The following is a 15,555-nucleotide window of genomic DNA, read 5'->3' as shown; positions in this document are numbered from 1 at the left end:
TACTTTATTTATTTGTTTATTTGTAGGAATGTAGACTGTTTTTATTTTGAACAATTTCAAATCTACAGAAAAGTTGAAGTGACAGTATTCAGTGAACACCCATTTTCTCATTGCCTAAATGCACCAATTATTAACATTATGCCACATTTGCTCTCTCTCTCCCTCCTCTATGTGTGTATGTCTTTATATGTGTTTATATACACATATGTGGGTTCTTGTTGAACTATTTAGGGTAAATTATAGACATAATGAAACTATCTCTAAATAGTCCACCAAATATTTCCCAAGAATAGGTTGTTCACCTGTATAACCACAATGCCATTATGACTCTCAAAAAATTTAATAGTATACAATACCATTATTTAATATGGAATGAAATTCAAAATTTCCTCTATTGCCCCGCCTCCCAAATCCATTATTGCTGTTTTTTTTGTTGTTGTTTGTGTTTGTGGGAGAGTGGTTACCTGGGTGATGAAAAAAGATTTCCCTACTTATGTGGCATTTGAGGGAAAAACAGAATGTTGAGAAGAAATAGTCATGTGATGATCTGGTACGCGAGCCTCCTAGGCATAGAGAACAGCGAGGCAGGAGGCCCTTTCAGAAGCCTAGGAACAGATATTTCTGTAGGAAAATGTCTTTCCTCTGTATTTCTCCATCCCAAGCATGATAGCAAAGACTGGTATTTCTTTTCATGCTACCATTTTCTACCTTCAAGTCCATCCATATATCTGTGAGACTGTTCTTTCAAAGGGTCATTCCCTCATTCCCTTACTTATCTAAGCTGAAAACTGCCCTTTGACAGTTTTCTGAAGCTGTTGTTGATGATGATGCCAAAGGCTGTGTCTTTGAGAACTACATGAGACCCAAAGATCTGCCAACAGCTGACATCTCAAAACCTTCCTTCAGCTCTTGAAAACACTGATATTTTAATAATAATGAACAAATTCATTTTAATGAATTCCTCAGGGCTTGAGTGACTTTTGAGACTTTACTGGTGGGGGGAAAAGCATTCCTTTTTGCTTCCTTTTATCCTACCTTAGGGCTAGACTCCTATTCTCTTCTTAGTGTTCTACCTCTTCCTGCCAAGTGAGTCCTGCTGAGTTTTTCAACTTCAACCTGGTTCTTAAGTGGATCTATGTATAGAATAAAGCTGTTGGCATGATTCTCTACTGTCCTTTCTGTTTCCTATAGTTTATTTATTTTTGTTTTTATTTTTTCTTTTTTATGTGTTTAAAACTGGTTAATTAAGCTGATACCTTTTCTCCCTGATTTCTCATATATCGTGTCCAAAGCCTGAGAAGCAAGTTTGCTTTGCATATCAAATTCTGACTTCTCCTCACCCACTCTCTCATTGTCATTGTTCTTCTGCCTCTGAGTAAATTTGACTTTTAGAGCCGGTATTTTCTGGTTACTGGCCTTTAGTATTTGTTTCTTATCCCTTAACCTTTGAGTTTGGAGCATTTTTGCAGTTTTTTTCTCCTCATCAACCTAAGAAGGTGGTATAGCCCCATATGGCCAGGACCCTCCATCCCCCTTTATTGTTCGTTGGTGAGCTCCACCATGACTGCTGTAGCTGAACTCACACTCCCAGCTCTTCTGTTCATAGCCATGATCAGGGTTTACCTAATATCCATTATCCCACTATACCAGTGCCACAGTACCCACTATTTCCATCGATACTAGCTTGCAGAGCTTGCACATGAAATCTGAAGAGGAAGCTCACTTTCCTCTTGGATCTTGATCTCCAAAACCCAGTTAATGGAGATGGTAAGGAAGGATGTGGGAGCATTTTGTGCTCCTTTCTCAATCCATGTGATCATTAGATTCAGAATAATTGGTAGGCAATAAAGTTGCATAAATCAAAATGATTTTTCTCTGAAAAAATACATTTAAAAGCAGAAAAAATCTATTAGATTAAAAAGTCCATCATGAGCTAACACACCATTGTAAGGCAATTATACTTCAATAAAGATGTTAAAAAAAAAAAATACTATCCACAGACTAAATAAACATTCATCTACATTGTTAAAAAAAAAAAAAAAAAAAAAAAAAAGTCCATCATGACCTTATAGTAAAGCGGCAAACCCAGTACATGGTAGCGCGGATGCTGTCTAAGAGACCAGCTTGAATCCAGCTGAGTGGTACAGTCGGTGAGTTGTGCCTTAGCGCTCATGCGGCAGTAATCCTGAACTATCCTGAAAGCTTGAGACAGGCCCCCTCCCTTTTCTCAAAAGATAGGCACTTTAGAGGATATTACTCACAAATTAATGAATGTCCATATTTGCAGTTGGTAACCACTTTTTGCTTTAATCCTCAGATGTGCAAATAGCATGTAAATGAGCAGGGTCTAGAAGGACAGCCATAATTCAAGTTGGGGCTTGGTCTCAAACCCCAGTAGAGAATTCTAGTGAGCTAGACCACATGGGAGGCCCTTTTAGATTTTATTTTTTATTTTTTGGCTTTTTTCTTTCTTTCTTTTTTCTGTAAGCAGATAGGCCTTATTGGCTCAGAACCAAAGAGTACAGAATGAGCTTTTCTGTCTGTATCTTCTTAAGCCCAAAATTTACGTCAGTGATCTTATCACTCTAATGTATACATGTGTTCTTTTGTTCAGTAAAAAGAGCCTGAAAGGCTTGAGACAGGCTTTAGTGCCCAGAGTAGAGCTGGCCTGAGTGGCTTTTTCTCAGTGTTGTGCTGGGTGTGGGTGAGGAGAGGGTGGTGGGTGGGGGAGTTCCCAGACCCTTTGGACCTCACCAAATGGTAACAGAGAGAGCACGCCACGGGCACTTCCATGTATTTTCACAGTTTGCAAGTTCCCTGTAGCCACCTGTTACGAAACGCTTCACAACACCCTACGAGGTAGAAGAAGTGCTGGCGTATGAGAGTTCAGGGAGTGCTCTTGACTAGAGGAGGAAACGGGATGGACAGGGAAGCACAGGATAGGCAGAGCCAAGCGCTCCGTCTCTCCTAGGTCAGCAGTACTTGCACATATTTCTGTCATGGTCATAACTCAGAATGAAAAAAGGGGACAGCAAAAAATTATAAGAGAAACATCTGATTATTTCAGTGTTACATTTTTCCATTGTAGAAAGGTATCTATCGTAGTTCAGATTTTACTATGATAATTTGTTAAATTATCAGCCATCTTTCTTGATAATCAATAGATTTTATTATACATTTTTAAAGAAATGTGTTAAATTATGACTATAAGGCAAATCCTTTTACATTTTGATATATATGTGCTGCCTTAGATTACTGTTAACTAATATATTGGTATAGTTGTTGACACAAAGTAAAATGGGAATACAGATAGGTAAATAAAATAAAATGTGTTTCTTGCTCTTAAAGAGCTTGTAATCTTAGGAATAAATCAGACCTACTAAGAAATAAATATGATTGGAAATAAACTTGGCCTTAAAAACATTAAAATAGTCTCAGAATCTTTCTCATGTTATTCCTTCTGAATTATCTAGAAGACCAAATCATTAACTGGGGGTTTAGTGTAGAGATTGTTTTTAAAGGAAATTAAAGAGTAATTTGTTTTATAAGATATACCTGTCACCTCATATGAAAAAATATTTTACTGTCTTTTCCTACTTACCTTAATATGTTTTAAAGTGTTATGACTCTGTTTTAGTATAACATTAGATGCTCTTGGTTTATAGCCTAGAACTGTTTAAATATTAATAGGTCTATTAACAAAAGGCTGTGGAATATGCAGTAGTTAATTTTCTTTATTTTCCTTCTCTTATATACAGTGACAGTTATGGTGCACATAGTTACATAAAATTAAGAAAAGTGAAGTCAAACTATTTTAATTAAATTATGTTTTGTTAAAATTTCATGTCATACTTGTTTTTCAACAAAGATGGCTATATCTGTTCTTTACTCTGATTCTCTGACACCAACTGGGTGTCTCCAGCAGTTCAGTTCAATCCTAACACTAACTGTCTGGAGTTAGCACAGACCCCACACCACAAGTTAAGGGCTCTGTCCACAAGACTGTCCTCACTTAAGAGGCCAGTCGCAGTCCTAGATTACCACCAGTACTTCTGACTGACCAGCTATAAATTCTAGTGTCACCGCAACTCCCTTTTCAGGTTTGGTAATTCACTAGAACAACTCATAACTCAGGAAAGTGCTTTACTTAGTATTACTATTTTATTATAAGGATGCAACTCAGGAACAGCCAAATGGAAGCAAGTTATTATGCAGGGGGGGTGGGGTGAGGGGTGTAGCTCAGAGCTTCTCTGCCCTCTCTGGACATGTTACCTTCCCAGAACATCAATATGTTCACGAACCCAGAAGCTCTTCCAATGTCTTTGTTCAAGAGTTATTATAACCCAACCTCTGGCCCCACTCCCCTCCCCTGAGGGATGGGGCTGAAATTCCCCACCTTCTAATCAAATATTTGGACTTTCTGGTAACCAGCCCCATCCTGAAGCTATGTAGGTGTACTCCTCTCTGAGTCAAAAGATGTTTCTATCACTCAGGAAATTCCAAGGGTTTTAGGACCTTTGTGCCAGGAACTCAAGCCAAAGACCAAATAATGTATTTTTCATTATGCCACCCAAGTAATGAAAAAAATGTATGTGGATAACATTCTAGATCTTAGCAGTCAAGGCTTTCAGCAGTGTTTCACAGTGCTTTGCACTGTGTCAATTACCTGGTCACAATTCAGCTTATCAATACGGTGATGACTTCTCTTTCAGCCCAGTACTTTAGTAACTTTAGGAGACCGTCATCATTATTTTAATATTTCATCTTATCCTAGTTGAGTTCAGGGAGTTTTTAGTATACAAAGGGGCTGTGCTCTAAAAGTTCATTTGTAATTTCATAGTTTTAAATTTAGGGCATATTTTCTATTGAAATAGTAGGATAAGTGGTGAATGTTTTCATACCAATCCATTGCCTTGGGCAAAATAGGGAACTAAGACCAAAAGATAAAAATTTGGAGGGTTTAAATGTTGAGGATGAAAAGGCTGATGATTGTTTTGAAAGGGGAAATGAGAGCTTTCTTTGTTATTTTGTTTAGTATGAATCTGTACATGTCAGAGGAAAAATATCATGTGTTGTGGACCTAATTATGTCCCCTTAAAATTGGTATGTTGAAGCCCCAACTCCTAATGTGACTGTATTTGGAGATAGGGTCTTTAGGGAGATTATTAAGGTTAAATGAGATCATGAGGGTGGAGCCCTAATCCAATATGACTGGTGTCCCTATAAGAAGAGGAAGAGATACCAGGGATGGGCACACATGGATAAGAGGCCATGTGAGGACACAGCAAGAAGGTGGACATCTGCATGCCAAGGAGAGAGGGCTCAGGAAAAACCAACCCTGCCAGCACCTTAATCTTGGATTTACAGCCTCCAGAACTAGGAGAAAATAAATTTCTGTTGTTTAAGCACTCAGTCTGTGGTGTTTGTTATGATAGCCCTAGCAAACTAATAAGTCATGTTATTTTAGAATAGGATCCCGACCAATGCTCCATGAAACAGTTATATCTGAGAAATGTTAATAGAGATTTCTTAAAAGGGATCCTTGGCTTAATAAATTTGGGAAACAATCTCACATATTCTCCCCTTAAAGACTGATAATGTATATTCTTATGTTAAATGTTCTTAGAAGCCTTGAAGCAAACAAATCGGTTTATTTTTTTTTTCCAACTTGAACATTTCCCAAATATATTTGTCTATAGAATATCTCCTTCCCTCTTTTTTAAATGAAACATGTTTCCCATCCAGAAGGAAGTTGGTGGAGGGAGAGAGCTCCCTCTCGTTTCACCTCCCATATAGATACTGTATGGTTTCATATGCTTATGTTTAAGGAACATATAGAATGTGTTCTTAGTAAGTCCTGAGCATGAGATGTCCACCAATGTAACTTCACTGAGAAACAGAGTAAGTAAAGGAGGAGAAATAGATGTCTTGTATGTAGGATATAGGAGCTCTGGCATCTTATTTTAACTTTTATTCAGAAAGTCATTGTAGTTGATTAGTTATATTCTATATAATGACTTGAAATGTTTTTCATTCTGTTTTAACAGTATTTTTATTGATATGGATCTATATTTATAAGGATTATATATCTCTGATAACTTTACTTTTTGTTTTCCTAAAAGCTTCACAGTGTAATAGCATATTTAAAATCAGAGGCCTTGGAATCAGAATGGCTGTATGTGAATCCTACCACTTTTTCTCCCTTGGGCAGATTACCTCACCAAATATCAATTCCCCCCCTCTGAAACAAGTGAGATAATAGTACCTACCTTTGGGGGTTGTTGTGAAGCACTTACTATAGTGTCTATTACTCAGTGTAATTAGTTATTTGTATTCTGAGTAAAGTTTCATTAAAACAGGAATGTGTAGAATATAAGTTGTGGTGCTCCATCACTAAAAAGGTAACGGTTGCTGGCTTTGCTGCTGTTTTAATTGAGATGAAAGTCACATGACATTAATCATTTTAGAGTGAACAGGTCTGTAGCATTTAGTACATTCACAGTGGTGTATAACCACCATCTCTAGTTCTAAAACATTTTCATCACTTTAAAATAAAACCTTATATCCATTAAGTAGTGACTCATCCGTTCCCCCCCTCTCCAACTCCTGGCAGCTATCAATCTGCTTTCTGTCTTTGTGGATTTACCTATTCTGGATATTTCATATGAGTATAATCATAAAAGACCATTTGTAACTGGCTTCTTTCACTTAGCACACTTTTGAGGTTTATCCATGTTGCAGTATGTATCAGTACTTCATTTTTTAAAATAACTGAACAATATTCAATTATATTATATTTATATACCACAGTTTGTTTATGAATTCATCAGTTCACGGATATTTGAGTTGTTTCCACCTTTTGACTATTGTAAATAGCGCTGCATTTGTGTAGAGTATTTGTTTAGGTACTTGTTTCAGTTTTTTTGGGTGAATACCTAGGAGGGGAATTGTGAGGTGATTTGGTAATTTTATGTTTAACTTTTTGAGGAACCACCAAACTGTTATCCATAGTGGCTGAAATAATTTACATTCCTACTGGCAAATCAACACTTATTTTCCTGTTTTTGATTATAGCCATTTTGGCAGATGTGAAGCGGTATCTGGTTTTCCTGATGACTAATGATATTTTGCATCTTTTCCAAGTGTTTATTGGCCATTTGTGTATCTTCTTTGGAGAAATGTCTATTCAAGGCCTTCACTCATTTATTGACTTGTTTGTCTTTTGTTTTTGAGTTGTCAGAGTTTTTTATATATTCTGGATACTAGACTCATATAATTTACATATGTTTCCTCCCATTTTCTACACTGTCTTTTCATTTGATAATGTCCTTTAATCAGTTTTTAATTTTCACGAAGTCCAGTTTATCTATTTTTTTCTTTTGTTGCTTGTGCTTTTAGTGTCATATCTAAGAATCAATTGCCAAATCCCAAATCATGTAGATTTACTCCTGTGTTTTCTTCTGAGTTTTATGATTTTAGCTCTTATATTTGGGTCATTAATCTTTTATGAGTTAATTTTTATATATGGTGTTAGGTAGGGGTCCAATTTCTTTTTTTGTGTGTGTGTCATGTGGATATCTAGTTTTCCCAGTGCCATTTGATGAAGAGACTGTTCTTTCTGTTGTGGTGGTGGTGGTTTTAAATCTACCTCTTTACTAAAAAGGTACTCTAGTGAAATGATTAAGATCACTGATTCAGGAGACAACACTTGGATTCCTTGGGCACATTATTTAAACTTGTTAACACTTAGTTTTCTCATATATATAAAATAATAGAAAAATCAACTCCATGGCATAATTGTGAACATTATACTGTATACTGTATGTAAAGCACTTAGCAAGATTCCTGACAATGAGGGAAGAGTTTTGGCAAACATTACTATCCATATCTGTGATCCTTTGAAGAAATCACTGTTTAGTAACAGTTAACCCAAATGATAGTCTGTCAGTCTCAGACTAATATTTTAAGTCTTCAAAAGGTAAGACTGGGACTTCCCTGGCAGTCCAGTGGTTAAGACTTCGCCTTCCCATGCAGGGGGTGTGGGTTCGACCCCTGGTTGGGGAGCTAAGATCCCATATGCCTCACAGCCAAAAAACCAAAACATAAAACAGAAGCAATATTGTAACAAATTCAATAAAGACTTTAAAAATGGTCCACATCAAAAAAATCTTTTTTAAAAAAAAAGGTGAGACCGGTGGATCCTGATGAATTGAGATAAATGAAAAAGACATTAACAATGACTGGACACTTACAATATATCAGGGCATTGTGTATGTTATTTACTCCTTAACAACAATCCTAATTTTGTAAGAAACCTGAGGTTTAGAGTGTTAACTAACTTTGCAAGGTATCATCATATAATTATCAAGTGGCAGAGGTGCGATTCAAATCCAGGTCTGCTTCATTGGAAGGTCGGCTGCTTCACTCTGTTGTGATGACTTAGTGTAGGAAAAAAGATGTAATAAACACATTGCTTGTCTTCCTTCTTGGAATTTCATGTGATACTGGAGTAAGGAGAGATGAAAAGGGTGTGTGTGTGCGCGCGCGTGCACGTGTGTATGCATATGACATATATATATATGCCATATAAAACATTGTATAATAATCAGTTCTCTAAGGGAGTATTTTACTGTGATTTATATATACTTTTGGCCAAACTATAGCATATTTGCATATTTGCACTTCTGTAGTTTTTTATGTAATCAATATTTATAATTTGTTTTAACATTTGATTAATTTTTAGTATATTGAATTGAAACAAAAAAAAATTAACACCTTGTAAATTAAGGTTTATTTATTTATTTTTATTGAGGTTTCTGAGTCCAGTATTTTAAATGGTATTGAAGAAGATTTTACAACTCATACATTTAGGTGTCTTTTGTGGTTCTCTTAGATGTAATAAAGGAACAGAATCGAGAGTTACGAGGTACACAGAGGGCTATAATCAGAGATCGAGCAGCTTTAGAGAAACAAGAAAAACAGCTGGTAAGTAGAACATTGAATTTCATTTTAACTTTTCAAACAAATTTAGAAATCAGTGTTGGAATAATTAGCTAACTAGGAAAAAGACACGACAGGTGGTAAGTGATTTACTTTACTAAGAAATGACATTTAACGTCTTCCTGCAATTTCTGCTTACTTTTGTTTACTGTGTCATTCTGCTGACTTTTATCAGGATTCTGTGTATTGTGTATTCTGCTGATTATATTCTTCAGTTTGTGAAAGACATGAATGCCTAGGAAGAAATATTGCTCAAAACAGAGCCACCTTCTTGTCAGTTAACAGCAAAGATAAAATAGTCCTAGAAAACAAGACAGTGTTACAAGAAAATAATTGTTAACTCATAGGTGTCTTACTTGATATTTTAACTGTTATTGGGTCTGTGATAATAAATGTACTTTTTTAATAGATTGGCTATCTTTCTGTATTTTTATGTTATACTTTTAAATGTATGTTGCTTAAAATATTTTTAAAAACCAGCATGATTGAGGTATAATTGACATGCAGTTGACTGTACATTTTTAAAGCATACAATTTGATACATTTTGACATATGTATTAACTCATGAAACCATTACTACAGTCAAGGTAACGAACATATCCATCATCCCCAAAAGTTTCCTTTTTCCCTTTGTAATCCCTTCTACCCATCCCTTCCTGTTTCCCTCCATAGTTAGGCAACACTGATCTGTCATTGTAGATTAGTTTACATTTCCTAGAATTCTATATAGATGGAATCATAAAGTGAATTCATTTTTATATGGCTTCTTTCATTCATAATTATTTTGAGATTAATCAGTGTTGTTACATGTATGAATACTAACTCCTTTTTATTGATGAATGTTATTTCACTGTGTGGACATTTCACATTTTGTCTATCCCATTCACCAGCCAGTGGACATTTGGGTTATTCCCAGGTTTCGGCTATTTTGATAAAGGTTGTTATAAACATTCAGTTGAAGTCTTTGTTTGAACATATGTTTCCTAGGGGTGGGATTGCTTGGTAGATCACAGGTTAAATGTATGTTTGACTGTATAAGAATGCTAAACAATTTTTCAAAGTTGTTGGTCCCACCAGTTATATATGAGAATATATATATAGCTATAATATTTTCTTTTCCCACCAGTTATATATGAGAGTAAAATTGTTTCACATCCCAGCCAATAGCTGGAGTTTACAGTCTTTATATTTTATCCTTTCTAGTGGTGTGTAGTAGATTGTCATTTTAAATTGCATTTCCCTGATCACTAATGATGTTCAGCATCTTTTCATGTGCCTGTTCACCATTTATATATTCTCTTTGCCAAAGTGTCTATTGAAATATTTTATCTATTTTTTTCGTCAAGTTGTTTTCTAATTATTTAGTTGTGAGAGTTCTTTATATATTCTGAGTGCAAGTGCTTTATTAAATATATGTTTTGCAGTTATTTTTTCCAGTTCTTGGCTTGGTCCTTTATTTCCCTAAGAGTGTCTTTTGAGGAACAGAAGATTTTTATTTTGATCAAGTGAAATTTATTATTTTTTTCTTCTGTTATTTAGTACTTTTAGTGTCCTATCTAAGAAATCTTTGCCTAACCCTAAGTCACTAATATTTTCTCTGAGATTTTCTTCTAGAAGTATTATAATTTCAGTTCTTACATTTAGGACTGTGAATCTTACTGAATTAAGTTTTACTATGTTGTCAGGTAAGGGTAGAGGTTCACATTTTGCATTTGGATATTCAGTTGTTCCATCATCGTTTGTTTCCCTATTCAAATATCTTGTCATCTTTGCGGAAAATCATTTGTTCAAGTACACGTGGGCCTCATTCTTGACTCTATGCTAGTCCATTGACCTATATGACTATTCTTTTTTTTTTTTTAACATCTTTATTAGAGTATAATTGCTTTACTATATGACTGTTTTTAAGCCAATACCACACTGTTTTTACTAACACTTAATAATTAAGTCTTAAAGTTATATAGCATTAACCCTTAAGTTTTGTGCTTCTTTTTAAAATTGTTTTGGCTAGTTTAGGTGCTTTGTATTTCCCTATGAACTTTAAAGTAAACTTGTCAATTTCTACAAAAAAGGATCAGATTTTGATTGGGATTACATTGAACCTATTTGCCATCTTAACAATATTAATCTTTCAACCCATGAGCATGCTATATCTATTTATTTAGATTAAAATTTTTCTCAGCAGTATTTGCACTTGTAATTATACTGATCCTGTGCTTCTTTCATCAGATTTCTGATTTTGTTTTGCTGGTATTTAGAAATACATTCATTTTTTTGTATATTGATGTTTTATCCTGTAACCTTCCTAAACTCACTTATTCTAGTAGCCTGTTTGTGGATTCTGTTCTATTTTATTCTATTCTATTGTCTATTTCTACATAGACAATCATGTCATCTGTGTAAATAAAATTTTTCATCTTCCTTTTCAATCTTGATGCTTTTTTTTTTTATACCTTATTACACTGGCCAGAACTTCCAATGTTAAAAGTGGTTTATAACCTTTTTATTGATTTTAGGGGAAGACATTCAGTCTTTCATCATTAAGTATGATAGTAACTGTAGGCTTTTTGTAGAGGCCCTTTCTCAGGTTGAGGAAGTTCCTTTTGCATCTAGTTTGTTGAGAGTTTTTATGGGGAATTAATTTTGTCAAGTGATTTTTTTTTTTTTTTTTGGCATCTATTGAAATGATGATTATGTAGTTCTTCTTCTTTAGTCTGTTAGTATAGTGAATTACATCATTGATGAATTCCAAAGCTGAATCAAGCTTTTGCTACTGGGATAAACTTCATTGGTAATGATTAATTTTTTAAAAATACTTTTATTTCAGTTTGCTGAAATTTTCATAAGAATATTAGTATCTCTGTTCATAAAAGCTGTTAATTTGTAGTTATCTCTTTGTATAGTGTCTTTATATGGTTTTGACATCAGAATACTGCTGACCTTAAAGCATGAATTGGCAAGTGTCCCTTCCTGTTTCATTTACTGGAAGGGTTTGTGTATTTCTTTCTTAAATGTTTGATAGGTTTCATCAGTAAAGCCATTGGGAGTGAAGTTTTCTTTGTGGATAGACTTTAAGCTACACAAAAATCTATCTTTGTGGATAGATTTTTAAATTCTAAAATTTTCAATTTTTAGAAAATAGATATAGAATGGATCACGCTATCTACCTTCCTGAATGAGATTTGGTAGTGTGCATCTGTCAAGTAATTTGCCCATTTCTACTAAATTTTAAAAGGTAATGACATCGTGTTTATAATATTTTTTATTATTCTTTAACATCTTTAGGATATAAAGTGATGCCTCCCTTTACATTCCCAATATTTATCGTTTGTGTGTTCTCTCTGTCTCGGTTTTTCTCCCTCTTCTGACTGGCTGATGGTTTATCAATTTGATCAATTTCTTGTAAAAAACCAGCCTTTGATCTCATTAATTTTCTGTATTTTTTTCTTTCCTAGTTCACAGGTTTCTTTTCTTGTTTATATTATTTCCTTCCTTTTGTTTACTTTATTCTTTTTTTAAATTTTTATTTATTTATTTATTTTTGGCTGTGTTGGGTCTTCGTCTCTGTGCGAGGGCTTTCTCTAATTGTGGCAAGTGGGGGCCACTCTTCATCGCGGTGCGGGCCTCTCACTGTCGCGGCCTCTCTTGTTGCGGAGCACAGGCTCCAGACACACAGGCTCAGTAATTGTGGCTCACGGACCCAGCTGCTCCGCGGCATGTGGGATCTTCCCAGACCAGGGCTCGAACCCGTGTCCCCTGCATTGGCAGGCAGATTCTCAACCACTGCGCCACCAGGGAAGCCCTACTTTATGTTTTATTTGCTCTTCTTTCTACTTTCTCTATTTTGAAGCTGACGAGATATTCATTTTTTTAATGTAAGCTCTAACGCTATACATTTCTAAGAATTATTTTTAACTGCAGCTCACACGTTTTGATATGGGGCATTTTCATTTTATTAATTTAAAATATTATCTCATTTCCCCTCTGATTTTTTTCTTTAACCCATGACTTATTTCAAACCACATTGTTTGATATCTGCTTCTGTTTTTCCTTTCATATTTTTCTTACTGCTTTCTAGTTTAATTTTACTGTAGTTAGAGATCATACCTCGTATGCTTTCAATCCTTTTATATTTGTTGAGCCTTGTTTTCTGTTACAGAATATGATATATTTTGGTGATTTTTTTTTTTTAGTGTACACTTGCAAAGAGTGAGTATTCTGCTGTTGGCGATGGAGCTTTTAGTAAATGTTGCTTAGGTCAAGTTGGTGATAGTGTTTTTGTAAATCTGTATCATTACAGATTTTCTGTCCATTTGTCCTAACAAGTACAGCAATATACTTCAGAAAGGAGTTGTTGGTACCCCTCATCCTAGTTACGTATTTGTCTGTTACTCTTTTCAGTTCTGTCAGTTTCTGCTTCATAAATTTGGCAGTACTGTTTTAGGTGCGTACACATTTAGGATTGTTTTGACACCTTTATGTATTAATTCCTTTATTATTATGAAATGCCCCTTTTTATTCTGGTAATACTCCTTTTTTTAAGTTTTTTTGATCTGGTTAATGTAACCACTCCAAATTTCCAGATTTTAATAAGTATTTATATAGAATATATTTTTCTATCCTTTTACTTAGCTTTATTTAGCTTTGTTTTGGTAATTAAAGTCGGTTTCTTGAGATAGCATATAATTGCCTTTATGTTCTTATCTAATCTAATAGTCTGCCTTTTATTTGAGATGGAGATGGACCTTTTCACCTAACATGATTGTCTGTATTATTAGCTTTAAATATACCACTGTGGTCTTCTTTTTTGCTATCTCCTACCAACTCTTCGTTTGATTATTTATTTTTTCCTTTTTTTCCTACCTGCTTTTGGTTTGAGTTTTTAAATTCTCTTCTGGGCTTTATGTGAGTACTGTTTTGTACACTTGTTTTGTAATTCTGGATGAAGGTACTAGTTCTCTCTTTTCCATGTAAACATGTAGAATAAATTTCCCTCTCAAATTACTATTTCTGTGGCTTTATACTAGCCTCTTTCTCTTTTCATAATCAGGGTGAAATGGTATATTATATATGTTCAGTCTATTCTTCTTAAATCATTGTGGACTCCCCCTTAATGATTTTGTTCCCCTCTTTTTATTTCCTCTCTTAGGAATTAGAAATTAAGAAAATGGCCAAGATTGGTAATAAAGAAGCTTGCAGAGTTTTAGCCAAACAGCTTGTACATCTAAGGAAACAGAAAACAAGAACTTTTGCTGTAAGTTCAAAAGTCACGTCTATGTCCACACAAACAAAAGTGATGAATTCCCAGATGAAGATGGCAGGAGCAATGTCTACTACAGCAAAAGTAAGTGGGAACCTTTAAATCCATAGCGTTATGATTTTATCTGAGATATTTAAATGTCAGTATTCAGATTAGATTCAAATTAAATTTAAAGCACCTTCTGATATATATGTGGTACAGAATCTTTGTAATTTTTAATAAAATGAGTTATAATACTACATAATCCAGATAAATATTTCTAGATTTTTTTTATTGATTTGTTTTAATATAAAATTTTTTGTTCCAGGGCAGTTCCACTGTTCCAAGATTATATGTAGCTTCTAAATTTTAAAAATTGACTTAAAACATCATTTTAAGATTTTTGGCCTTATTTCATTATGCCATAAGTTTTGGTATAATAATTTGAATAATAATTTTCTCTTGATTCATTTTCATGAATGTGTCAGAAGGACACATGAGTATTGTGAGAAGAATTTATCAGTTAATTTTTATCAGGAACTTAAGTTTAACTTACAGTCTTTACATTAAAAAAAATTAGTGTTCTTACTATAGAACTCAAAGGACTGTGAGCCTTTCAGACATTTAATAAATAATGAGCTCTTTGATGTATATTAAGAATTGTGAGAAATCAGAAGTTCAAGACAAAGGCTCTGCTCTCACAGATCTTATATAGTTCAGTCGGGGATGGGAGGGGGTTAAGATGTGTCTGAAAAGGAAACTCACTATACATCAGTCTATGCTAGGTTTCAGTAAACTGCACAGATCCTTGAATAGTACTTACTGTATATAAGATGGACACATTCTATTTCCCTGTGTTCTGCAGTCTAAAAGGCAATTATACTTGATCTGAAAGACTTTGCAGAAGACCTAGGTCTTAAATATCACTAGGCTTTAAATAAAGGGCAGAAAGAATATGAATGTGAAGAGCAAAAGGAAGAAAAGCCACAGAGGAGAGAAAGTACAGGTTTATATTAGGAAAATAGTACATAACAGTTGATTCTCATTATTTGCAGTAGTTACGTTCTATAAAGTCAGGAATACTGAATTAGGGAATATCAAACCATTGCTCCTAGGGGAAATGCAGACTTAGGTTCCTGTGAGCCTTTGATCACAATTTTTGTCAACCAGTGTATACGTAACCTTGTTTTATATGTTTCTGTTGAAAGACACCTTACTTATCATAGTTGATCATTAACATTGAACTCATGGTCAGCAGCACTGTAACTCATGCCTGAAAAAAGCTTATCTAACAAATGTATTTTCTCCACATTTGT

The 15,555-nt window shown here is 34.4% G+C and overlaps 1 protein-coding gene across 1 annotated transcript in view; it reads left to right on the top strand.

The window, feature by feature from the left end:
* Positions 1 to 15,555, top strand: part of CHMP2B (charged multivesicular body protein 2B) — a 29,190-nt gene that overhangs the window by 6,791 nt on the left and 6,844 nt on the right. The window contains exons 2-3 of the mRNA XM_068546903.1: positions 8,894 to 8,985; positions 14,150 to 14,344. Of these exons, the coding sequence (XP_068403004.1) occupies positions 8,894 to 8,985; positions 14,150 to 14,344 (287 nt within the window). The remainder of the gene's footprint in view (positions 1 to 8,893; positions 8,986 to 14,149; positions 14,345 to 15,555) is intronic.

The sequence above is a fragment of the Eschrichtius robustus genome, chromosome 6 (assembly GCF_028021215.1).
Source record: "Eschrichtius robustus isolate mEscRob2 chromosome 6, mEscRob2.pri, whole genome shotgun sequence".
In the NCBI taxonomy this organism is placed as follows: Eukaryota; Metazoa; Chordata; class Mammalia; order Artiodactyla; family Eschrichtiidae; genus Eschrichtius; species Eschrichtius robustus.
This window is presented reverse-complemented; position numbering and strand designations above follow the sequence as displayed.